At 47.8% G+C, this 27,329-nt stretch overlaps 1 protein-coding gene across 1 annotated transcript in view; it reads left to right on the plus strand.

Annotated features, from left to right (window-relative positions):
* LOC144770536 (transient receptor potential cation channel subfamily A member 1-like) overlaps nt 1-27,329 on the plus strand; it is a 231,394-nt gene that overhangs the window by 157,024 nt on the left and 47,041 nt on the right. Inside the window, exon 5 of the mRNA XM_078655142.1 lies at nt 8,968-9,045. Within this exon, the coding sequence (XP_078511268.1) occupies nt 8,968-9,045 (78 nt within the window). The remainder of the gene's footprint in view (nt 1-8,967; nt 9,046-27,329) is intronic.

Raw genomic sequence — 27,329 nt, forward strand, 5'->3', positions numbered from 1 at the left:
TACTTATGCTTTTAGAAACAATTTAACATGTAAGTTGAGAATGGAAGAAAAATCTTTCTTAAACTTGGTAGAAGAAAGAAGGGCAATTTATAAGCGAAATGAGATGCTGAAACAAACCAAATCTAAGTTTTGGCAGATTGAAGATGAAAAGCTCAATGGTAGAACTGAGAATGTTGCAATTCATATAGACAAACCTGTTAGTGGAAAGCTTTGTATTAGAAGAGATAACACATTGTTCGATAATTATTTTGTAGGTGCAAGTCAATGTGAAGATACTTATCAAATCTTAGGGGGTTGGGTATTTAAAGGAGGTAAAGATCCAATTTTTCCTGGAACTTATTTTGTGTGTGGGAACAAAGCCTATTATAATCTTCCGGATCACTGGTATGGGACCTGTTATGTTGGTTTAGTTTTCCCAAAGATTTTTCATGTAGATAAAAATGAAAAGGGGCCATTTGAAATTGGCAAACACTTGAATAGATACAAAAGGGAAAGTTTTTCAGAAATTTTGGGAGATATTTTTGGTGCAGTAATACCTTTGGTGGGTATAACCCCGAATGCCGTTAAAATCAGAAAAATGTCTACAATTGTTGATAGTTTGTCTACAGATACTGCTAGTGGATTCCAATTAGTAAATACAGAACTTATTGCCATGAGAACGATGGTAATGCAGAATCGTCTTGCATTAGACATTCTGCTAGCTAAAGAAGGAGGAGTTTGTGGAATTTTACACGTCCAGTATTGCTGTACATACATACCTGACAAGAGTCAAAACATTGAGATGTATATTAAAAATATAACAGAATTACATTCTGAAGTTGTACCTTTAGAAGATGAAGATTTTACAGAACGTTTGAGCAAAAGATTTGCAGCAATCAGAAACTGGTTTTTAGAGATTGGTAGTTCAATGTTAGGTAAAATACTGTGTCCTCTTATAGTCATAGTCATAGTGATATTTTTGTTAAAAATTTGTTGCATGTTACACAAGAGAAAGAAATATCTAAGGGAAAAGAAAAGAATTACAAACTCAGAAAAGAAATAGAATTAGAAGAGTTTTGTAGATCTCAATATGAGAGTTGCAGACAAACAGCTGAATTGAAAGTTTAGAAATACTAATATCAAGAAAGTCCAAAACATGTTCAAGGGTTAAAAAAATTCCTACATTTTGGGTGTTGATTGGTGATTTTGAACTCACCAAATGAGGGAGTTTATGGAGCGAGGTGATGAAACACCTTTTCTTCAAACTCGCAAAGTTAAACTTCCATAAAAAATGTAACAGTATTAACAAGCATGTGTTGAAAATACTAATCAACTTAGTTTTAAAATGCATTCATACAGAAAACACGTGGGATTAACCTATGTGCTCTATGTTGCAGTTGCGAAGAAAATAATAAACTAACCTTGTCTATTGTCTTTGTCAGTATTAAATGCGGCTGTCTAACTAATAGCATGTGCTTATTTTGTGTGCTTACGTTATGTTTTTTCTGTGACAAAAGCCCGTGGAGAATCCTTGCGGTCTAAAAGAAGAAGGTAGATATAAATGCTGCTTTGCGTGTTCAGCTAGGTAACATAGATTAACGGGTTATTAATTAGCAAAGGGGGTGGGTAACAGAATGGGTCTCAATTCTCTAATTAACTGATGTCTTGTGTTTGTTTGAATAATAGTTTCCAAGTGAGGCCTAAGGCATGCTAAGAAATGACGTCTCGAATCTTGTCCAGAGAGGAGCCTTGCACATATTCAGAAGTGGAAAACTTTTACCACGATGACATTTTTGTCAGAAAAACGCAGTTAAATAAGTTGTGCTAAACGTGCTCTTGGTGAAAGGCTCAAGGACAGGAACCCAGTAAGATTGCCAAGGCAAGGAAGTTGTGAACTGTAACTCGAGAGAATTGTTTCTCTTTTGAGGAAGCCAAATGACACGAAAGCAGAGGACAATAGGGCTAAAGAAAAGCCTGAACTTGGTGATGAAACGGAGATGACTTAATGTGGACTGACATAAGACAGCCAATGGAAAGTCTGGATTTGCTTGGAGAAATATAAAATGTAGACAGTTTGGCTAGATAGAAAGGTATAAAACCTGACCTCATGGGCAGGAGGGCGCTTCTCGCTTTCCGATTCCTGAATGGGGTGACGTGCTGTTGGACATTTTGGCACACGTAAGGACAACAGTCTTAATTGATTTTTCCTTTCTAGGTGAAGAGAGAATAGTCAGGGAAATAGATTGAGGGAATGGAAACTGTTATTTTGCTTTAATTCATGCTTACTGATTTGCTTTGAAGATGTCAGTCTAATAAATCATTTCCTTATAAACGCTGCTTTCTTACTGCTAATAAAATAAAGATTCTTAATAAAATGCTCTTTCTTGAATAATAAAGTTAAAATAAAATTAGATTTTGAAACGACAAGCTGGTCTTGTTTATTCATGGTCTAGTTACCATTAGTTGATCCATTTACCTAAGTGACTTAAATAAAATGATAAATGTTTAAAACCATGGTGAGAAATGATAAACTGCAGATGTATATAAATATGTAAATAGTTTGTGAATAGTTCTGATTAATTAGGTCACATGATTCAGTCGCCCAAAAATTGTCTCGTTGGTTTATGGGCCTTTGTGAGAGATTTATGATTAATGGTAAGTATTGTGGTGTTGGGTAGCGTTAGTGAGACAGTTTTTCCTTAGGAGCGCTGGATCAGTCTGATGTCGATAGGGAGTTCGTTCCAGGTCTTGGCTGAAATGTAGGAGAAGGTTCTTCTTGCTCTGCGGATGCGCTGGGTTTTGGCGAGGTTGGCAGTTCTGATGTTCCTCTTGGGTACGTGGAAGGAGATTCTGTCATTGAGGTAATGGGGTCCGGTGCTGTGGAGGCATTTGTAGGCATGGGTGAGTATCTTGAATGTTACTCTCTTCTCAACAGGGAGCCAGTCGAGGTTACGTAGGTATTGGGTGATTTGCTTTTGACAAGGGATGCTGAGAATGAGTCTGGCTGCTGTGTTTTATATGGTCTGGATTTTGCGGAGCACAGACTTGTTGATCCCGGCATAGAGGGCATTTCCGTAGTCCAGTCTTTGGGGGCATAGTAACATACATTTTCTCCATGTCCTACATTTAAATACCATACACCCTACCTTCAAGCGTGCAATGTCTACACAGGGAAGACCTACTGATATTTAAAGGAAGGTTTTTATGGCTCAAACAGGGTGAATTTAACAGTTTACATTGAAGGTCTAGACTGCAGCAGTTGAGCTCCATTGGTACGACTGAAGCCATGTTTTCCTTCTGACACTAGTGAATTGCATAATTAGTACTGCAGTTCAGAGCTGACATTTAACATTCCATGCCATGGGTTTCTATACCATGTACTATAGTCTTGTAGAAGAGGTAAATATTCCAATGAGGGATTAGCGAATGTTTACATGTTTTAGGGGAGTTAGAGCGCATACAGTAGGCATTGCAAAGCAGTGCCCAGGGTGAAGAGTCTACAAACCAGGAGTAAAATTCATCCCAAAAAATGGGGGTGACCACAAAAAAGGGCATTTTTGCTCAACCAATATGCAACTTTACATACAATGGAGCTGAAAACCATGAAATAGAAAGGGAAAACTACAATGGCTCATGATCTATAGCTCATAAGAAAGTAAGAAACATGAGTTATAATTACGTCCCAGACACTCAACACCAGTGAACATCAAAATGTATTTACATTCATTTTTATCAGTCAGGACTTTGGGGCAGGTAAAAAAAGTCAAATAATGAATGAATTTTGATACATAAGATTACTGAAAGAGAAGAAATACAAAGAAAAATATGCATCAAAAAAATATAATAATTGTATTTCATTGATGTTTTGTTAATTAATGTAATATAAAGAATTCTCTAATAATCATTATCAATCAATTAATCTATCAATCAGAGTACTTGTAGCCCTGCATCTCTTTAATCTTTTTATGGCAGACCTAGCCTCAAGCCTAAACAAGATCTCATCCCACCCACCCAAATTAGGCTCCTTATCTCTAACTCATTTATCCTACGCGGACGACGTTGTACTGATGAGCTTAACTAAGATTGGCCTTCAAAGGTCACTAGAGGGGCTAGTGGAATTCATAACCAATAACAGCCTGGAGATAAACACAACAAAAAGCAAAACAATGCTCATCACCAGACGACGGATAGTCAATCAACACGTCCAACTGGAGGGAAAAAACATAGAAGCTGTGCCTAACTATAAGTACTTGGGTTTTTACTTTGATAACCGTCACAATCACCAACAGCAAAAAACATACATTGCCCAGAGAGCAAACGCATGGGTGAGGAGCTTGAAGGGGATCCTCTTGTCGATGGGGAGCCAGTGTAGGTCTCTCAGGTGGGGACGATGTGGCTGCGGCGGGGGATGTTGACGATCAGTCGGGCGGAGGCGTTTTGGATGCGTTGTAGTCGTCATAGGTGTTTGGCTGGAATTCCTGCGTAGAGTGTGTTGCCGTAGTCCAGTCTGCTGCTGACGAGGGCCTGTGTCACCGTTCCTCTTGTTTCGGTCGGGATCCACTTGTAGATCCTGCGGAGCATGCAGAGGGTGTTGTAGCAAGAGGAGGAGACGGCGTTGACCTGTTTAGACATGGAGAAGGAGGAGTTGAGGATGAATCCTAGGTTGCGTGCATGGTCGGTGGGTGTCGGTGCTGTTCCCAGTGTGGTCGGCCACCAGGAGTCGTCCCAGGCTGAGGGGGTGGGTCCGAGGATGAGTACCTCTGTCTTGTCCGAGTTCAGCTTCAGACGGCTGTTCCTCATCCAGTCGGCGACGGCCTTCATTCCCTCGTGGAGGTTGGTTTTGGTGGTGTGCGGGTCCTTGGTGAGGGAGAGGAGTAGCTGGGTGTCGTCAGCATAGGAGATGATATTGAGGTCATGTTGGCGGGCCACTTGTGCGAGGGGGGCCATGTACATGTTGAACAGCATCGGACTGAGGGATGAGTCCTGGGGGATGCCGCAGATGATGTTGGTGGCCTCAGATCAGAAGGGCGGGAGGCGGATGCTCTGGGTTCTGCCGGAGAGGAAGGACATGGTCCAGTCAAGGGCCTTCTCTTGGATTCCGGCTTCTAGGAGGCATGTCTTTAGAGTGCGATGGCAGACCGTGTCGAAGGCGGCTGACAGGTCCAGGAGGATGAGGGCTGATGTTTCGCTGTTGTCTAGTTGGCCCCTGATGGCATCTATGGCGGCGAAGAGGGCTGTCTCGGTCCTGTGGTTTCATCTGAACCCGGACCTGGACGGGTCCAAGATGTTGTTGTCTTCCAGGTGGTGGGCCAGTTGCATGTTGACGATTTTCTTGATGACCTTCGCCGGGAACGGTAGCAGGGAGATGGGCCGGAAGTTCTTGAGGTCCTTGGGGTCTGCCTTGGGCTTCTTGAGGAGGGCGTTGATTTCGGCGTGTTTCCAGCTCTCCGGGAATGTCGCTGTTTTGAAGGAGATGTTGATGACCTTCCGTAGTTGGGGTGAGATGGCAGCGTCTGCTTTGTTGAATATGTGGTGTGGGCACGGGTCTGACGGAGATCCTGAGTGGATGGAGTTCATGACCTTGCATGTCTCGTCGTCGTTGACGTTGGACCAGGAGGTCAAGCTGTTGGTGCTGGTGGTGTTCACAGGGGAGGTGGGGTCTGGCGTAGTCGGGCGGTCCTGGTGTTGAAGCTGTCATGGATGTCAGTGATCTTGCGGTGGAAGAAGATGGCCAGTGAGTTGCACAGTTCTTGTGAGGGCGGTATGTCGTTAGTGTTGGCACTGGGGTTGGAGAGTTCCTTTACGATGCTGAAAAGCTCTTTGCTGTCGTGTGCGTTGTTATCCAGGCGGTCTTTGAAAGAGGATCTCTTGGCTAATATGATAAGGTGGTGATGTGTGCGGGTGACGTCCTTGTGGGCTGCGTGGTTGTCCGGAGTGCGTTCGTGGAGCCATATCTTCTCCAGTTTACGGCATGCGCGTTTGGAGGTCTGCAGCTCGTCGGTGAACTAGGTGGCTCTCTTGCTGGCGTGGTTGTTGGAGGGTTTCTTGAGTGGGGCAAGGGTGTTGGCGCAGTCGTCGATCCACTGTCAGAGGTTGTGGGCTGTGGTATCTGGGTTGGTGGGGTCGGTGGGTGGGTTTTGGGCGAGGGTGGTGATCAGATGGTCTTCGGTGACTTTGCTCCAGCAGCGGCGAGGTAGCTGTTGGGTGAGGTGGTGCGTGATTGGTTTATTGAAGGTGAAATGGTTGCAGCGGTGGTCGGTTCAGTGGAGTTCGGTGGTGTGGTCAAAGGTGACGTGGGTGCCTGTGGAGAAGACAGGGTCCAGCATGTGGCCAGCGGCGTAGGTGGGTGCGGTGAAGAGTTATCTGAGGCCGAGGTTGTCGAGGTTGTCGATCAGGGTGGCGGATTTGGTGTAGTTGTTGTTCTCGTGGCGGAAAATCAGGTCCCCGAGGAGGATGTAGTCCGTGGAGGCGAGTGCGTGGGTGCTGGCAAGGTCGGCGATGGAGTCGCTGAATTGAGCTTGGGGTCCGGGGGTCTGTAGATGAGTGTTCCTCTGAGGGTGGTGTTGGGGTTGGTGTGGATCCGGAAGTGCAGGTGTTCGGCGGTGTTGAGGGTGTCGTCTGCGTGGATAGCGACCTTGAGGATGGACTTGTGGACGATGGCAATTCCTCCTCCGATTCCATTGGCGTGATCCCTGCGGGTGATCTTGTAGCCGTCCGGGATGGCTATGGCGATGTCGGGCGCCGAGGAGTCGTTCCACCAGGTTTCGGTCAGGAAGGCCACTTCTGGGGCGGATTTGTCGAGCAGATCCCAGAGCTTGACGGCATGTTTACGTGCGGAGCGGATGTTGAGGAGTATGCAGCGGAGGTAGTTCGGTCCAGTCCTTGGAGGTTTGGTGGCTCTGTCGCAAGTGAAGCTGCAGGTGTGGCAGGAGAAAGGTCTGTGAGTCCGTTTCGGGGCGGCTTGGAAGCAGGTGTGGTTTCGGCCGGCATTGAGTGTGTAAAGGGTGCTGGCGTCGTAGCAGAGTCTGGTGTTGTGGCGTTCGCGGGGTCCAGGGGTTCTGGTGCTGGGCGCGGTCCAGGCACGGAGAGGCGCAGACGGGCTTGCCTTTGGCCCACCAGCGGCGAGCCTGCTGGGCGTGGCCACCGCGCGGCCTCCATAAGAGGGAGAGAGGGAGGGAGGAGCAGCTGGGAGGCGGGAGCGGGGTGGTCAATGGGGAGCAGGGGGCGGGGCCACATGGACGCAGCGGCGGGAAGGAGCAGGAAATGGTGGGGAAATGGGCGGGTGGCAGGGAGCAGGTACGAAGCAGCTGGCGGCCGTGTGCTGGTGTGAGGAGCGACCTGCCTGCGAGCAGGGTCAGAGTTCGCTCCTACGCCACTGTGCTGCCTCCTTAAGAGGGGGAAAGGGAGGGAGGGTCAGCTGGGAGGTGGGAGCAGGCTGGCCAATGGGGAGTAGAGGGGCGGGGCCGCAGGGACACAGCGGTGGGAAGGAGCGGGAAATGGCGGGAAAACAGGAGGGCGGCAGGAAGCAGGTACGAGGCAGCTGGTGGCCGTGTGGTGGAGTGGGGAGCTACCTGCCTGCGAGCAGGGTCAGAGGTCGCTCCTACGCCACTGAGTGGCCTCCTTAAGAGGGGGAGAGGGAGGGAAGAGCAGCTGGGAGGCGGGAGCGGACGGCCAATGGGGAGCAGGGGGCGGGGCCGGAGGGACACAGCGGCGGGAAGGAGCGGGAAACGGTGGAAAAACAGGCGGGCGGCAGGGAGCAGGTACGAGGCAGCTGGCGGTCGCGTGGTGGCGTGGGGAGCGACCTGTCTGCGAGCAGAGTCAGAGGTCACTCCTAAGCCACTGTGCATCCTCCTTAAGAGGGGGAGAGGGAGGGAGGGAGGAGCAGCTGGGAGGCGGGAGCGGGGTGGCCAATGGGGAGCAGGGGGGCAGGGACGCAGCGGCGAGAAGGAGCAGAAAACCGCGGGAAAACAGGCGGGCGGCAGGGAGCAGGTACAAGGCAGCTGGCGGCAGTGTGGTGGCGTGGGGAGCGACCTGCCTGCGAGCAGGATCAGGGGTCGCTCCTACGCCACTGCACTGCCTCCTTGAGAGGGGGAGAGGGAGGGAGGAGCAGCTGGGAGGCGGGGTGGCCAATGGGGAGCAGGGGGGCTGGCCGCAGGGACGCAGCGGCAGGAAGGAGTGGGAAACGGCGGGAAAACAGGCGGGCGGCAGGGAGCAGGTGGGAGGCAGCTGACGGCTATGTGGTGGCGTGGGGAGCAACCTGCCTGCGAGCAGGGTCAGAGGTCGCTCATGGTGGAGATAAACCTGTTATAGTGTATCCCTACCACCTCACTGGAAATCTGGTGGAAAGAATGATTAGATAGTCAATGGATACCGAAATGTAATCTATAGGGGTAGAAAATATGAACAATAAATCTAATTGTTAGAAACAAATTCTGATTGAATAGAAAAATGAGTCAGTGAATATACGTGAGATGTACCTAAATACAAAGACTAATGGCATACGAGCATTACCAACAAAAATACATATCTTAGAAATATTGTGAACTTCAAAACTCATAATGCACAGGGCATGATTAAGAAAGATGACTATTAACTGTCACATGTATTTTAAGGTTTAAAAGCTTAGATGTAATGGGACATGTGGAATTCAGTGAATCAGTTCCCATAATGGATAACAGGAAAAAGTCAATTTCAATTCTTAAACTGAGTTGAAATTCTGATGATTTTGGTGATTTAAGACTAAGGAACATCTATCAGTTCACACGGTGCAAGCAGATACAGCTTTAAGGATAACCACGAGCAAGTTTATACAACAAATTAATTCTTCAAACTGCATTGTAATGATTCTAGAATGCTGCTGTCATTCTTACTGTGGGGCAAAGCTTGGGAATATATATATTTATACATACACATAATACATACAGGGCACTTTTCCTTTATATAATTAACGTGTAATTTGTTAATCACTGAATATATTTTGGGTTACAGGGAAGACCAAGTACAGATTCTGAATTTCCTGTTCAAAAATGGAGTGCACGTCAATGCTCTGAATGAAAAAGGCAAAAGGTACACATTTTGGAAAAAGGACTAATGTTTGAACTATAATTGTAAAATAGTATTGTTAATATGTTATACTTCTTGTATATTACTACTAAAGAATATTGACTACATACTATTGTGGGGACAAAAAGAGTGTGGCAAAAGAATTGAGGACCAAAATATTGTCAAGATATGGTTATATAGGTAAACATAGGTTTACTATACTTAACACCTCATATATTACCCATTGGTGGTAGTCACTGGGTAGTTGCAGTTAGGACCACGTTTGGATAGGAAAAGCAGTTATTTTTTTGCTAATAACTTTGGCAACATTTGACGAATCTTCACAAGGCCTTCCTAAACAAACGTCATCCCCTTCAGCACTTTCCTAAACAGTTTCATGCAGGGCCAGCTTTAGGGCAGTGGGGCTGGTGCGGCTGAACTGGGTGATGACCTGGAGGGGGGCACTGACCTCCTGTGGAGGGGGCTGTGTTGAGCGATAACTTATGATTGAAAGGCAACTGCTGCAGAGTTCCTTGTGAATACAGCTTCCAGGCAGTAATAAAAATGCCAAGATAACTCTTGTGATCAATGTTCCTGCTAGAGAGAGGTTGGAGTTTTGTCCAGTTGCAGTTTTGACTCGCCATAAAGTAGCAGAGAGGGTTAATATGCCTCCTGTAAAGAATAGATCAAAACATTTTGCGAATAGCTGAGTGGATTAGTGAAAACAGCCTTTACCAGCGCTTTTAAACAAATAAAATGTACATGAGAGAGGGGCTATGGAGAGAGGAGGGGCACGTTTGCCGGGTAGTAGTGAAGAAATCCGAGGTGAAGGTCGGGGGAGGGGTGCTAAAAAACCTTGTTGCACCGGGCACCACCAGTGCTAAAGCTGGCCCGATGTCATGATGATCCATCAAGCAGGGGCAGAGAAAAGGGGGAGTCCCAAAATGTGTTTTCCCTGTGCGATTTTCAAAGGATAACTGAACAGCTATACTGCAAGACTTGCTAAATGGAATTGCACCAAATTTTGCAGATAGCTAGAGCCTGGTCCATGAACCATTCTTTTTGCACATCTGTTCAGTGTTTTTTGAGAATTTAAAGTTAAAAAAATGTATATTCGTGCCAAGAATGATCCTCAGAGCCAACGGATCTTATTGGCTACCACCACATCAACAGAGAAGTGGTGGCAGCCTTTTTAGGAATTGGGACAGGGGCATATTACCAAGGGTTGCGATAGGCAATTAGCGCCGGTTTAGCGTCCGTTTTCGGCCGCTAAGCGACGATAATCCTATCGCTCTATTAGCAAGCTGAGCAAACTGATGTTAGTGACAGCTTTTAGGCGATAGCGAGCGGTTTGGGGCCCGCTTTGCATGTCAGCGATATTTATCGCTAATGACATGCAAAGTGGGCGTACCCAACCTGTTAGCGACTGAAAGCAGTCGCTAACATCGCTATCGCCTATTAGCAAGGCAGGCATAGCGATGGAAATATTCCCGCTATCGCAAAAAACTAACGCCTGCTCAGACTAGTTCTTAGCCATGTTATCCAATGGGAGGTGGATAACATGGCTAAGAGCATTTCGTCGCTAATGCGTGAATATCGCTCTATTCTCAGCGATATTCACGCATTTCGCCGCTATCGCTGGATATTTTAGCACAATGGAGAAAAACTTTGCTAATGGCATGTTTTCTCCGCTAACATATCCAGCGATAGGCAGCGATAAAAAAATCGTCTCTAAGCCTATTTAGCGATATTTATCGCTACTTGTTGGTAATATGCCCCTCAGTTCCCTGTCCTGAGAAAAAAAAAAACATATGGAAGGCAGTGTATGGATACCCTACCCACTAGGCCTGGTTTGGGTTCGTCCCTAAGGGCCAAAAACTGTTTTTTTTTTAACTCTGTACTGAAGATATATAGCAGATCTGTGGATCCGCAGGACCATTCTAAATAAATGGTGAGCTCCCTCTTTTAATCTACAATCCCCGCAGGGTAAGGCTGGGCCTAAGGGGTCAGCAAAATATTAATTTGGGAGGGGCATGCAGCCCCTTTACCCAAGCCTTCTAGCGGCCCCAGGGAACCCATCCCCCAGGCCGATTTTGCAATGAATGGAGAGGGAGATTTCTGTCCGCATCTCAAGGCCTTTAAAAGGGAGACCCCATGTGCTGGGCCAACATGTTAATTAATAGAGAGTAGGAGGGCGGCCATCTTTCATGAGCTACACAAGGGTCCAAAGACCCCATCCCTGGGAATGACATGTTCCTTATTGGGGAGGAGGTATGATGCCCCCCTCCTTAAACTACACCGGGGCCCCGGAGACCACATCCATCAGGATCAAACCAACTTAAGTTGGTGCTCCAGTGCTCATCTAGGACACCCACATCAATAGGAGCCCATGGGGTCCCAAGGGGAACCCCAGTGCACCTGCAGCCACTCCTAAATCCTCTGCCTGCACTGGTGGCGTTGCATCTCGACTGTCTGTAGTGGTTTGCTCCTGATGGCTGGGCCATATTTTTCTGCTCCCGCCAGGCAGGAGCAAACCTGTGCTCCCTGCCCGCAAGAGCTCAGGTAGGTTTGAGATCACTGGACACTGCGACAATTGGGCCCCAGAGAATGGGGTGCTCAGGGCAACTGGATGGTATGGCCTTTGACCCTACTTCCAGGCAGGTCGCTCCCCACGCTGCGCAGCTCCACCTGACTGCGCCTGTGTTTCCAGCTCTGCTGCTGCCGGTTTCGTAGCCCGCCGTAGGTCCTGCTCGTTTTTCATTTTTTTGTACCTGCACTGTAATTGTCTTGTAATTGTGATGTGCTTGCTGTTGACTTGTCCTCATCGTTTTTTGCCCCTGTACTTGTTGTGCTCCCTTTGCCTTCTGTTTCCCTCGCCTTTTTCCCTATTCCCGATCCCCGCCACTGCGTCCCCTGCGGCCACGCCCCCTCGTTGTCCATTCGCCTCCTGCCTCCCAGCTGCTCCTCCCTCCCACCTCCCCTTATATGGCGCCCGCTGCACAGCCGTGCAGTGGGCGTGCCTAAGGCAAGCCTGTCCGCGCCCGTCTGTGCCTGGACTGCGCTTAGCACCAGAACCCCTGGCCCCCACAAACGCCATGACGCCCAACTCCGCTACAATGTCAGCACCCTCCATGCACTCAACCCTGGACGAGAACACACCTGCTACCGGGCCACCCTGAAGCGCACCTAAGGAACATTCACCTGCTTGAACTGCAGCTTCACCAGCATCCCCCGCCAAACCACCACCCAGGAAAGAACCCAACTACCTCTGATGCATCCTCCTCTACACCCGCTCAACCCGCAAACACTCCGTCAAACTCTGGGACCTACTCGACTCAACATCGCCAGACGCCTTCCTGACAGAGACCTGGCTGAACCCCGCCTCAGCACCCGACATCGCCATAGCTATCCCGGATGGCTACAAGATCACCTGAAGAGACCGCACCCATGGAGTTGGCGGTGGAATTGCCATCGTCCACAAGTCCACCCTCAAGGTCTCTACCAACTCCGACGACACCGTCAACACCGCCGAACACCTGCACTTCCAGCTCCACACCGACCCCAACACCACCCTCAGAGGAACCCTCGTCTACGGACCCAGACCACAGTTCAGCGACTCCATCGCCGACTTCATCAGCACACACGCCCTCGCCTCCACGGACTACATGCTCCTAGGGGACCTGAACTTCAACCTCGAGAACAATAACGACACCAACTCCACCACCCTGATCGACAACCTTGCCAACCTCGGACTCAGACAACTCGTCACAACACCCACCCCCGCCGCCGGCCACACCCTCGACCCCATCTTCTCTGCAAGCCCCCACGTCGACTTCAACCACACCACCGAACTTGACCTGGACTGACCATCGCTGCATCCACTTCACCTTCAGGAAACCCACCAGGCACCACCGCACCCAACAGATGCCTCGCCGCTGCTGGAGCAAAGTCACCGAAGACCAGCTAACCACCACTCTCGCCCAGAGACCACCCTCCAACCCCACCGACGCCGACACCATCACCCACAAACTCAGACAGTGGATCTATGACTGCGCCAACACCATCGCCCCACCCAAGAAACCCTCCAACAATCACACCAGCAAGAAAGCCAGCTGGTTCACCGAAGACCTCCAGGCATCCAAACGAACATGCTGAAAACTGCAGAAGAACTGGCTCCGCGAACAAACACCGGACACCTACGCAGCCCACAAGAACGCCACCCGTAGACATCATCACCTCATCAGTTCCGCCTAAAGGACCTCATTCAAAGACCGCCTAGACAACAACGCACACAACAGCAAAGAGCTCTTCATAATTGTGAAGGAACTCTCCAACCCCAGCTCCAACACCAACGACATCCCACCTTCGCAAGACCTGTGTGACTAACTGGCCACCTACTTCCACTGCAAGATCGCCGACATCCACGACAGCTTCAACGTCATGACCACCACGACAACCACTGAGACCTCCACCCCCTTGACCACCACTCGCACCAGCCGCCTCCTCTCCTGGACCAACATCAAGTACGACAACACCAGCAAGATCATGAACACCATCCTCTTTGGATTACCCTCAGACCCATGTCCACACCACATCTTCAACAAAGCCAGCACAGCCATCGCACCCCATCTCTGGAATGTTATCAACATCTCCTTCGAGGCAGCAACCTTCCCAGAAAGCTGGAAGCACGCCGAAATCAACGCTCTGCTCAAGAAACCCGAGGCGGACCCCAAGGACCCCAAGAACTTCCAGCCCATCTCCCTGCTCCCGTTCCCGGGGAAGGTTATTGAGAAAACCGTCAACAAACAACTGACCCGCTACCTCGAGGGGAACAGCATCCCGGACCCGGACCAGTCCGGGTTCCGCAGCAACCACAGCACCGAAACCGCCCTCATTGCCACCACCGATGGCATCATGACCCTGCTAGACAACAGAGACACAACTGCCCTCATCCTCCTGGACCTATCAGCTGCCTTCGACACGGTCTGCCACCGCACACTATGATCACGCCTCCACGATGCCGGGATCCAAGAGAAGGCCCTGGACTGGACTACATCCTTCCTCTCTGGCAGAACACAGAGCGTCCACCTACCCCCTTCTGCTCCGATGCCACCGAGATCATCTGCGGCATACCCCAGGGCTCATCTCTCAGGCCAACGCTGTTCAACATCTACATGGCACCCCTCGCCCACATCGCCTGACAGCACAACCTCAACATCATCTCCTACACCGATGAAACCCAGCTGATCCTCTCCCTCACCAAAACCCCCACACCACCAAAACCAACCTCCACAAAGGAATGAAGGCCGCCGCAGAATGGATGAGTAACACCCGACTGAAGCTGAACTCGGACAAGAAGGAGGTCCTCATCCTTGGATCCACCCCTTCGGGCTGAGACGACTTCTAGTGGCCGACCACACTGGGAACAATCCCAACACCCACCAAACACGCACGCAACCTAGGGGTCATCCTAGACTCCACCCTCTCCATGGCCAAACAGGCCAACGCCGTCTCCTCCTCTTGCTTCAACACCCTCCGCATGCTCCGCAGAATCTACGAGTGGATCCCCACCGATATGAGAAGAACGGTCACCCTGGCCTTCGTCAGCAGCAGGCTGGACTACGGATACGTACTCTACGCAGGAGCTTCGGCCAAACTCCTGAGACGGCTGCAATGCATCCAGAACGCCTCTGCACGTCTGATCCTCGACTTCCCCGCCGCAGCCCCATCACACCCCGCCTGAGAGACCTGCACTGGCTCCCTCGACAACAAGAGGATAACCTTCAAGCTCCTCACCCACGCACACAAAGCACTCCACAACACCGGGCCAGCGTACCACAACAGACGACTCAACTTCTACACCCCCACCCGCCAGCTCCAATCCACCGGCCTCGCCCTCGCCGCAGTTCCCCGCATCCAAAGAACAACTTCCGGCTGCAGATCTTTCTCCCACCTCGCTGCCAAGACCGGGAACACCCTCCCCACCCACCTACAGTTGACCCAAGACCTACTGACCTTCAGAAGACTCCTCAAGACCTGGCTCTTCCAGCAGTAGTGGCACCCCCCACCCCCAGCGCCTAGAGACCCTCACAGATAAATAGTGCGCTTTACAAATGATATGATTGATTGATTGATTTGAAATAAGGCACTAACCCCCAGATGCATCCAGCCCATATTTTGCAAATTCTAGATAGCGAAAAATACCGAATCGCAATTTAGAATTCGCAGCATGGGATGCATCAAGAAAAGCGATTAAAAAAAGCGAATCGCAATCGGCCGCAATTGCCGATTGCGATTTTCGCAAAATCGCATAAAAATCGCAGAATCGGCCGTTTTCCATGTAGAAATTGCGAACTCGCAATTACCGAAATCGCAAATTGCGATCTCGCTAATTGCGAGATCGCAAAAACGGGAAGTCGCATTTCGAGCACAATGATGACATCACAACCAGGAAGAGGGCAGTTCCCTCCCTCATTCTGATCACTGAGCCTCAAAGTGGAAGCAGCACTGGCCAGAGCTCCACAACAGACTACCTGCAGCACCACACCAGGACACAAAGATCAACTGAAAATGTCCCAGGAAGCAGCAGGGAGCAGTGCACCAGGAAGAAAGAGGAAAATCAAATTCTCAGAGCAGGAACTGGTGTACCTCATTGAGGGAGTCAGTAAGGACCATGATCGCCTTTTTGGAAAGGAGTCCCGGAGGCGCATCTGGCTGCGCATCCGCGCAAATGTGAACTCAGTCGGAGTGACCCAGCGCTCCATCAATGAACTAAAAAAGAGGTGGTACAACCTCAGAGGGCGTGCCAAAGAACGCATCGCTGAGAGGCTAGGGGAGCGACTTGCCACCGGAGGAGGAGACCCCACTTTTCCACCCAACACTCCACTGGAAGACCTTGTGGAGGACACCCTAAATCCTGCAGCCTGCGTGGGGCTCACCCGGCTGGACTCCTCCCGACCCACTCAACAATCCCAAGGTAAGTGCCATGCGACTGCGACCCCGTCCCCTAACAATGCCCATGACTCCAGAGCTAGCTATTTGATAACCCCAGTAATGCAGGCCATGCACACCTGAAATGCCCTATTGCATTGTGGTACTTGTAGTGTGACCACAATTCCCGGATACCCCCACACAGCCAGACCTGTCAAGTGAAAGTTATTCCTAAAGCCAGTCAGGGAATGCAAGCCTGCATGCATGTAGCAACATCCCATGTGCAAGATACATAGCATTAATCATGCACCCATTTACATCACAAGTGTGTCTGAACAACCCAGCACCGACAGTGAGGCCCTACACATAGAGGAGAACCCTGAGGACACCGAGGGTGAGGGCCATCCTGCCCCATGACCCGGACCATCTCAGCCAGCAGCAGCAGTACCACCACCTCCCCATGTGGACAGGGCCACCCCTGCAGCCACAGGTGCCCAGCAATCACCCCAAGTGACACCCATGGCAGTGATACATGCCACACCACCAGCACCCAGGAGGCAGACACGGCGCACAGCCACTGTGCGATCCCAGTCCAGCGGACTAAGGCAGCAGTGTGACGTCTCAACATGCGCTGGCAGGGAGGTACATGTCCGGGATCCTGGGCTGGCCATAGAACGCCGGATGCTTGCAGTACACCGGAAGCAGGCACGGCACTTGGCAGCCATCCACCTGCAGCTGAATAAGACTGCGCGAAATGTGGGCCAGCTCACAGAAAGCATGCAGGTCATGACCGCAGATGTCCGTGAGAACAGCCAGATCCTGGTGTCCCAGCAGGATATCACCCGCCACCGCCACTGCCAGCTGCTGACCCGCCTGTCAGCCTACACCAGATCTAACCACATCATAGGAAATGCCACCTCCCAACTTTCGCGCCGCTCCCTAGCGAGGCAGATGCAGATGGTCCAATGCTGCCAGGACGTCGCCAGGGCCCTTGAACAGGTGACAACAGCTGTGCAGAGTCTGCAGGCGTCTGGCCATGGCCAAGAAAGTGGGGGGATGATGCCAGCGAGGGCACTTCCAGTCACAGCAGCCTGTCCTTGCCGCTGGTAAAGGAACGCCGCCGCAGCACCAGGCCCACTGCAGCATCACGGGCCAGTAGTGTCGTGGAGGACGTGGAGAGGCGACTGGGTGCGTCCGGCCATAGGCGCCAGTGACACTTTGTACTCTACCAGCAGGGCCATGCTGATTACACAAGCACGCCCTCTACCCCATCATGGGGCTGTATGAGGGAATACAGTTCGCATGTAATATTTACAATAATTGTAGTACCCATTATTGTGAAAAAACAATAAGAATTTATGGTCACAAGTAAATCCGATTCGTGTCATTATTACATTTGTCATGCATGAGTGCAGTGTTATGTGAGGGGAATGGGTGCACTAGAAACAGTTCATTGTGATTTGGTTGTGGCGCCTGTGTCCTTCAGCAGGATTCTCCCCGCGTGCATGATGCACATGTGCAGGTGGGCGGTTGTACCCTTCCGACTCACTGCCAGAGATATCCACAGGTATCCTCCGCTTGGTAGCAATGTTGTGGAGTATTGCACACACGGCCACGATGTCGCAGCAGACCTCAGGCTGGTATTTGATGGCCCCACCAGTCTTTTGTAGAATGCGGAAACGGCTCTTTAAAAGTCCAAATGTCCACTCAATGCAATTTCTAGTGTGAATGTGTGCAGCATTGTAACGCCGTTGCTGTGGTGTGGCAGGGTTGAGGTATGGGGTGAGGAGGTACTCACGGAGGCCGTATGCGCTGTCACCTGAATTCAAGGAGCAGAGGGTGAGTGCCTATCATGCGCAGCTACATGGTCTCGATGTACTGTTTGTTGGCATGTTTACTTAGCTAGAAGGTGTCCTTCGCCATAGTCTCCCCTGGCCAGTCGTGTGTGCATGCCGCTGTGCCGGAATATGAAGGAGTCATGCGTGCTCCTCGGGTATTGAGCCACTATGTCGGAGAAGCGTGGCTCAGTGGTTAGAGGCGGCAGACCCGGAAGCTGAGATCAGCCGTGGACCAGGGTTCGATTCCCCGCCTCGGCGGGTCTCGGGCTCAAAAATTCCACGGACTCGACAATTCTCGCTCCGGTGCCTACTCGACTCACGGGGTCACACTCTGCGACTCTGGGCAATAGCTTGCTTAATCTCCACTACGGCCCCTCGCGGCGGGATGCCTGACTTTCACCTTGTGAATACCCTGCCAGGGTATCTCACAGGGGAATACCAGGACGGGTTCCCTAAGCAAGCGCCTTGAGACCCCTGGGTGATTAGTGCGCTATATAAATCGAAATACATTTACATGATTGTCTTAGCGTTGCACACCGTCTGGATGTTCAGTGAGTGGTAGGACTTGCGGTTCCGGTACATGTATTCAGTCTCGGCGGGTGGGCAGATGTGGATGTGGGTACAGTCAATGCATCCAATTACATGGGGAAATTGCGCAATGTTGTAAAATTGTAGCTTGGTTTGATTCAAGTCCTGTTGGGTGGTTGGGAATTTAATGTAATGGTGTAGCCGGGTCAGCGTGGCCTCCAGGAAACTCCTTAGGCAGCGGGACATGGTGCTCTGGGAGATCCCCCCTGCAACGGCAACTATCCCCTGGAAGCTTCCGGAGGCCAGGAGGTGCAGGCTGCACAAGACCTGGACATGGGTGGGCACGGCATTGGTCCTCCTCGTTGGGTGCTGCATCAGGGGGTCAAGGTCCCGGACGAGCTTTGTAATCGTTGCCCCATTCAGCCAGTACTTTGAGTAGATTTCCTCCTCAGTTTGGCCCAGTAGTGTGATCCGCTGGCTGAAAATTCGCTCCTGGATCCTGCGTCTGTTCCTTGCTGCAGCCTGGAGCCTTCGCCGCCTAACCACCATGTAGAGTCCTGGCATTGTGAAGGTCCTCATGCTCCTACTGTGTCTCCTTAAGTGTGTTTGGTCAGCCCCACACCTGTGGCTAGTTAGGATTTTTTTTAAATTAATGTCTTTTTTTTAACTTCATGGTTACCACCTGGTTTGTGTTCTCCTTAAATTGCGCCTCGCAAATTGCGATTTTGAGGTTTTTCGCTAATAGCGATATTTCATGCATTTGGTCTGCGATTATTTTGTGATTTTGCTAATGAAATCGCAGAATCATTGGGAACTCGCAATTTCCGATTCGCAAAGGGGGTTCCACCTTGATTCAGCGATTTTCTTTGCGAAGTCGCAAAATATGTTTTGTCAATTCGCAATTTGGTCAGGTTTTATTTCATGAATTGCGATTCATGGAATTGCGATCGCAATAGCTATTTCGCAGCTATTGCGATCGCAATTTGTGTTGATGAATCTGGCTGTAAATCCCCTCCCCAAAAAATGCTTAGGACCCCAAGGGATGCTGTCCCCAGGAGCAGGAGGAAGGAGGAACAGAGTGAAGGCAACAGCAATCCAGTCATTATTGTAGGGAATTGTATCAAAAGCAACAGAGAAATCAAGAAGGATTAGGGCTGCCATTCCCTTTACCCTCCACCACCCTTCCCGCTGCAAAATCATAACCTGCTCATTTTGAATTTCAATCAAAACTGCATTTTGCTTGCACAAGGTCATATAAAGAATTTGTGTAATAAAAGGAAACATTGAGCATTGACTTCTCTTTTCACTAGTTTCGTAGTGAAAGAAAATAGAGAGATAGACCTATCATGAATCAATATAGATCGACTAGAGAGTGCTTTTTATCAATGGTATCAAAAGGGCTAGAACAGAAGCTGCATGTGTGAAAGGTTCACAAGGTTGCATAAAATTGATGCTGTAATGGCAGTTGACAGATGCAAACTTCGTGAGGACAAGGGTCATCTGAAAACAACAGTTGGCCAACTTCATAAATTGAAAAGTGAGATCCGAAGAGATAGAAGCAAATTCCATAATTTTACTCAAAACATGCCCAGCCTTAGACAACACGTATATCTGTATTTCATAAACATAGAAAAACATGGGCGTTATTAAGCACACTGGAAGGATTGATGAAACTCCTTGGTAACTCTTTTGTAAGGAATTGTTTGCTGCCAGAAGTAAGAAAAGTGCTAGGAAGACCATTTTAAGGCTTAGGAATAGGTATCTTTTGTATCAGTTATTTAATTAAGGTGCCACGCACATTTTAATACCTTACATACCTGCCCGGCTTCTATAAGGGAGCACTGAAGGCCTATAGCGATGAAAGACAGAAGACACAAATGAAGCAAGCACATTTGTCGTAAACCAAATATGATGTACAGAATTATTCACCTAAGTGTCAGATGGTTTATCTCGTAATTGTGCAGTGAAATGTTACCCATTCATTTTAAATTATCTGAGTTTCTTTATGGGCTAGCCATATGGGTAGAATTCTCTACAATCAAATATTGGCAGTTTATTAAAAACATAGCTGTCAAGTGATCAGACGAAATAACACGCAAATGCAAAAATCTGAGATACAATCATCAAAGATTAATATTAGGTGAATACAATTGGCAATAATTTGCATGTGGAATTCATATTTTGAGTAACGAATAGGGCACCTATCTCACTCTGTATCTACATGGAGACACTGCACCCACCCTGTCTTTTTAGTCTACAAGTCAAGCTATCAAGTGTGTTATTTTGATTAGTTCAATGGAAGCAACTCCGGACTACCATGCCCAGAATGCAATAGGGGGTCACACAAAAGGACAGAATTAGAAAGAATGTCTGTGATGAAGTTGAGTGAGGTGGCCACCCAAGTAAGTTGTTTAGTAGCACATGCCTCCATCATATTTTTAGGAGCTGAGTGATTAGTAGCATCCACCCACATATTAAGATCCCCTAAAACAATAAATCTAGTAGATTTAAGAGCGAGAGGGGCAATAAAATTAGAAAGAAAATGTTTAAACTCTGTCGCCTGTCTAAAAATGCAATAAACCAGAATTCTCAAAGAAGTTGGGAGGCATCAGTAGAAAGATTAAAAAACACATGTGGTGCTATGCATTGACTACATTGTAATAGTGGGGAAGTCTAAATGTTGATGATAAGTAACTTCTTGCCCTTACTTCCCAATTATTCCCACTTGATCAACATGGCACATTGTAAACATAGAGTATGCTACGTTTGGCCGCAGCCACACAAATACCAACACATTGATTATGCTCTATTTGGGCAACAGTCACACAAATAGCAAATAAACTTCAATATTTACTAAATTCCAGAGTAAGTAGCAGAGATTATGCACTGTTTGTATGTCAGTCTACAAATAACAAGTAAACTTCCCTAACCAGTCTCTGGCAACATTGCAGATATTATGTTCAATCTGTTTGGTAATTTTGCAGATAGCAAAAAGCCTTCACTATTTACGCTGCTGGCTAAATGGCAGGGATTATGAACACTTTGGTGATGACTGTATAAGTAGCAAAGAAATTTGCTGTTTACCTGGCTGTTGGCAAATTAAAAGAGACCAAGCACTGTTTGGCCGGGGATTATAAACAAACAATATTCTGGCACTCCACTTAGTAATACATATGTTATAAAGGACACATTTTTCAGAAACAAATCAGCAGGTCGTTGTATAACTTCTTTATTCTAAATTCTTCATTAAAAATGACACGAAGTAGCCAACGCGTTTCGTCCATACAGACTTCTTCAGGGCTACAAACAAATATATGTAAACACAATTTTGGATAATGTATACAGAATATTTTTATATACAGATATATACAAAATGAATAATATGTACATTTAAAAACACCTTTTTATGAAAAGTCTATAAAACAATGAATTTTGTTTAACTCACAAACGGTATCCAATTCATTTCTTATTCATTCATGAGTATTTCGAACTAATATAACAAAGTAAGCAGTTGCATTTTTAAAGAAACAACACGAAAAAAAGGGGAAAAGAATTGAGTTCCCCAAACACAAATTGTTCAAATCATGACCTGCTGATTCAAAATGGATCTAAGTTACATCTTGTTTAAGAAATCACAGAGAGGTCAGATTCCAAGCTAAGCTTTCCTATATTTGTACATTTTGACTTCAAATAACATTAAGATTTATTACAGAAAAGAGGTAAAACACAATTTTAGAGAAACATCACCCACTGCTTTGAGTAGTGTGTATCATAATGATATACCCTGAGAGACTTCTTTGTTGTTAAAAAGAGGATGTGCTATGGCGATTCTATAATATAAGGGGAAACACTGCCCGTGAAATACTGTAAGTGCACTTACCAAATATGTTCTTGTTGTGTTTTACCCCTTTTCTGTAATAAATCATAATGTTATTTGTTATCACTGGAGTCACTCTGAGTGGACAGATGTTCTCTCCGCGTCATGACTCCAGCGATCTCAGTCAGGGCTCGTTGGAGACCATGGAGCGGGGCTACACACCCAAGGATAAGGTTGCCATGTTGTTGAAGCCCAACTGCACCTGCTCTGCGGTGTCCCTCTGGTACTCCAGCACAGGGTGTTGGAAGGCCATGTGTTGTTCCTGGGGGTCTTAGGGGGGTGCCGGGGCTGTGGGTGCCTCCTTCTTGGTGGTTTGGGCAGTGGGTGGGGTCTCCTCGATGCAGCTGACCTGCCCTGATCCTGGAGGTGAGTTGCTGATGAGGTCCATGATGTCTTGGATGGCTTGGGTGTCGATGGTGTTGTTGTCCTCCTCGTCATCAGTGAAGAGTGGCTGGGACTGCTCTGCAGGAGGTGTTGACGGTTCCCCTGCGATGTGAAGAGGAGATGGTGTATTACAAAGTGTCCACATGTATGTAGTTGCATGGTACATGTTGACATTCAGACAGCATGGCATTGTACATTGTGACAGTCTATAGATCTGGGCGAGGACCCAGAGTCATTGTGGGTGTGCACTGTGCTGTGCTTGATTGTGCATATGTGCCATTGTGCCCATCTCCTCCTGTCCCCCCAGTACCTGGTGGTCACTCACCCTGTTGCGGTTGTGTTGTGTTCTGTGGAGCAGTGTCCGATCCCCCGACTCCGGCCACAGTCTCCACACTGATGACTGTCGGCACCAGCTCCTCTGTGTTATCCAGCTCGAGCTGTGGCGCTGGATCCCCACCCACAGTCTGCTTTGCTGCCTTCCGGTTGGCGGAGAGTTTCTACTTGGTCCGCCGTTTAATGTCATTCTATCGCCTCTTGACCTTGTCCATTGTCCTTTTGTGCTCCCCGACGGCATTCACCTTGTCTACTATGTCCCTCAATATCCCATTTTTGGTGCCCAATGACACATTGGAGTTGACGAACAGTTGTTGATGGTGTTGCATCACCTCCATGACTATGATCCTGTTCACCTGTGGACTGAACTTCGTCTTCCTCTTCTTCTTGTCCTTGCCCTTCCCTGTCCCCAAGGTCCCGGGCTGGTCGTCCGGGGTGCTTGGGGGGGGTTGTGCTCGTCCTCTGTGCCTGCTCCGGCAGCCTCCATGATGCTAGGGTGTTGGTCAGTTTGTGTTTGTGTGATTTTTCTACTTTTATGGTGTTTTTTCATGCCTGTTAGGTGTGTGTTGCAGGCCTGGTGCTGCGTATCGCTGGTTTCCTCATCGCTCTTGGGCCCATTGCAGGTTTTTTGGTGTTGTGGTTTATGTTATTATCTCCATTGCGGTGGTTGTATTGCAGACATTGTCCGTGATTTCGGCAGACTATCGCATGCTACCGCCGTGTTGTGAATTCCACGTTGTCACTGGGTTATTTTCCCGCGATGGACTGCGATGTTGATAGTTGTGTTACGCTACTCTTGCTGTAGTTATCACACGTTCTTGTGAATATACCCCTAAGTGCTACACAGCTGGCAGACAGGCACATAGGAAAAAATCACTTGTACACCAGTCCCTGACTAAATACTATCAATTATATAGCATTCAACAATACGCCATGAAAAACACAAAGCTTTCTCTAGTGTTCCTTTGTCATTGGGCAAGTAGTACAACATCTCTGGTATTTAGTGGGCCTCCACATTAGTAGTAATGTTTCCGTAGTAACGTTTCCCTTCTTTTTAATCTGCCATCAACAACATAGTGCAGAATCTCTGCCACATACCCTTAGAAAACAAAAATCAGCTATTTGTCTGTTCACCTGCTAAACTATACAGATTCTATGTTAGTGCCCTGGCCGCTTGTTTATTAGTAATTTTTCACTGCTATGTGTTCCTCTATTGAACATGCAGGAAAGAATTACTGAAGTATTACTTGCTGGCCAGTAGTACAGGATACCTGCTTTATACCTGGTTCAATAGCACATCATTGGTGATCTCTATGTAGCTTTAGGTCTGCCTTGGCCAAGTGTTTATATCAGCGAAGTCCTGCATCGGGGATGCATTGCTCAGCGGTTCCGATGCAGAGTTATGTAAGGCGATGCGTTGCGCTACACTGCTGGGACCAGAGCTGGACTGTCAGAGAACCCTCATATCCACTTCCAAGTGTTTGGGAATGGCGTGGTTTCGCTTTCGAGGGCACAAATCACACCTGTTGAGTCTTGGTGCTAGGTACAAGGGAGTTGGAGCCTGTTCTATCCCTTGGAGTCACTCTGGTGGCACTGGGTTTAAGATGCAGGTCCAATCCTTCTCACTCAGGTAGGAGCGCAGCAGGGTAGCAGAGCTGCAGCATGGCAGTCCTTCATGCAGCAAAGGATTACAACAGTTCTTCTTCTGAATCTTCCACAGGTGTACTGAATAGCTGGGTCTGACGGTCCATTATTTATACATAGGGCCAGAATTAAGTTACAAGGACATGTGCAACTTTTTTAATACACTGCACCATGTGTTATGGGCTATTTAGGGCCTACTAGAGGGATAACTAATAGGTATTAAAAAGGAGGGTATGGGCCTGGCAAGAGGTTTGTCTTGCCAGGTTGAAATGGCAGTTCAAAACAGCACACCGGCTGCAATAGCAGGCCTGAGACATGTTCCATGGGCTACTTAAGTGGGTGGCACAATGAGTGCTCCAAGCTCACTAGTACCATTTAATTTACTGGCCTGGGTACACGTAGTACCACTTTACTAGGGATTTACAGGTAAATGTACCAAATTGGGTGTAAAACAATTTCACCATGTTTAAGGGAGAGAGCACAAGCACTTTAGCACTGGTTAGCAGTGGTAAAGTCTTTGAAGTCCTAAAAGCCAACAAAAACTGGTTCATAAAACAGGTGGATGAAGGCTAAAAGTTTAGGGATGACCATGCAGAGATTGCCAAGTCCAACACCTAGCAAACAAATAAATAACATATATTGTGATGTATTAAGATGCTGTGTAACCAAGTGTGAGAAATTGGGTTGTTGATTGACTGCGGTGTGAGTTCTGATCAAGCAACATCCATAAATCCTTGCAGTGTGAACCACAATAAGTCACAAAACTAATCTGTTGTTAATCCTGGGTAGCTTGGCACAAAAAGCAGTCATGCTTAATTTAGAGGCAATGTGTAAAGTCTGTATGCAAGACACAAACAGTAATAAAGTGAAAATGTAACAAAAGAAAAAATTCCACACCAATTTAAAAACAGTAAATGTTGTTACATTTCTTACACCAAAATGACAAAAACCCAATCAGTAGAACCAGAGGTATGAATTTTCAACATTTTAGTAAAAACTATTACTTAAAAGAACCAACCAACAACCACAGAAATCTATTTGTGAGAGACCGGGTCAAAGGTGAAATATAACTCAGACTGCGATGGGGTGCAGGTCAGATACAAGAAGTGGAGAACTTACCTTCAGACTTAAAAGAAATTTTGAGAAAAATGTTCAGAGAAGGTAAAGTTCAACAAGGCAAACCTGCAGGAGGTGTCTGAAGAGGGAGCGCCGTCATCATATAGCCTTGAGTCCAAGCCGCTGTGAAGATTTTTGTTTGGACTTACTCTCTGAAATGGAAGTTGAAAATCTCTAGCGGGACGAGGCAGAGGCCTATAGCTGAAGAAAAATTCCACTAGGCCAGATATCCCTTTGGCGAAGGACCTTTAAACAGGATTTGCTGCTGTGGAGAACAATGTAGCGAAAGAAGCCTTGAAGTCAATCTGACCGGTAATGCACCTCAGGGGTATAGGTGAGAAGGTTGGTCCCAGTCTCCTCCTGGTTCTCAGAGACGTTTTTAGCCAAAAATGTTTTAAGTGCCCACTTTTGGATATCTGGTCACCTTCAGCACCACTGATAATCTTCAGCATCACTTCTAAGAGTCCAGGGCTGGTGGGGCCCACCTGGAGGTTCAGAGCACACTAAGGCTGAGTACAGGCTGAGTACAGGTGTGGGTCCAAGGTGAGATAAAGAGGCCAGCAAGTTCTGACAGGTCTAACACAATACATTATCATGGCAAAGAGACAAAGCTTTGCTCATTGTAATTTTATAATTGTATTTATATAACACTTACTACCCCTGACGAGGCATTGAATTGCTTTTTGGGGAGTAGCACACTATTCTGGAACCCAAGGTTAGTGGTTAATCTAGTGGTTATTGTTGGCTATTGTGTTCAGCTGAACTCTCAAGAAACAAGTGCATGCAGCTACACCAATTACTTAGTTATATGTTAATACCAGGTAGGAGTGATCATTAGTGGGGTCTATGTGGTTTCAGGTGAATGGTTGGTGAGATAGGCTGGCGGAGATTAGGTAATGTTAGATTACAGGGATAGGGTTATAAAGAGAAGTGGTTGGGATCTATGAAATGAGGTATTAGCAATTCCAGAATTAAAATGGGAAGGATTAAAGCAGGCAGGCAGGCATGAGACTCAGAAAAGTCTATACTCAGAAGTATAACCCATAAATAGTGCGGACGTTAAGAAGAGGGTCAAATTGAAGAAAGAAAGATGAGAAATCAAGTGGATGTAAGTCAAGGTCAAATGTTCATGCAGGTTTATAGGATTATAGTGGTAAAAGGCTTTCTGGGATAGCAAGCAATTAGAGGATGTAAGCTGTAGAAAGAAACAACATGATATATAGTATTCCAAATCCAGGGCAGACAGCTTAAACTTGCAAGTCTGAGAGCGCACATCACTAAAACATTAATAACCCTAGCCTATTATGTCCCGAGCTTGGAATAGCCCTTTTAAATATAGTCTGGAGTATCCAGTGGTTAATTTGTAAAAAAATAAGTGCCAGGGCTCTCGTCAGGAGGCAGCTTCTACCAGCCCATTTCTCCTGTTAGCGCCACCTAAAATAGAAGCCATGAAACCCTACAAGTGGGGAGTGGCCATGGTGTAGTGGCCAGAGCTACACACCTCAGAGCTGGGTAACCAGGTGTGAATCTTGGCTTCTGCAACATCCTGTGATTCTCGGGAAATCACTTAATCTCCCTGTGCCTACTAAAAATGAATGTGTCCTTAACCATTGCTCAAGTGCTGATGTTGATGATTAAGTTCTGGTGCTGAGCACCGG

Source organism: Lissotriton helveticus, chromosome 1_1 (genome assembly GCF_964261635.1).
Source record: "Lissotriton helveticus chromosome 1_1, aLisHel1.1, whole genome shotgun sequence".
Taxonomy (NCBI): domain Eukaryota; kingdom Metazoa; phylum Chordata; class Amphibia; order Caudata; family Salamandridae; genus Lissotriton; species Lissotriton helveticus.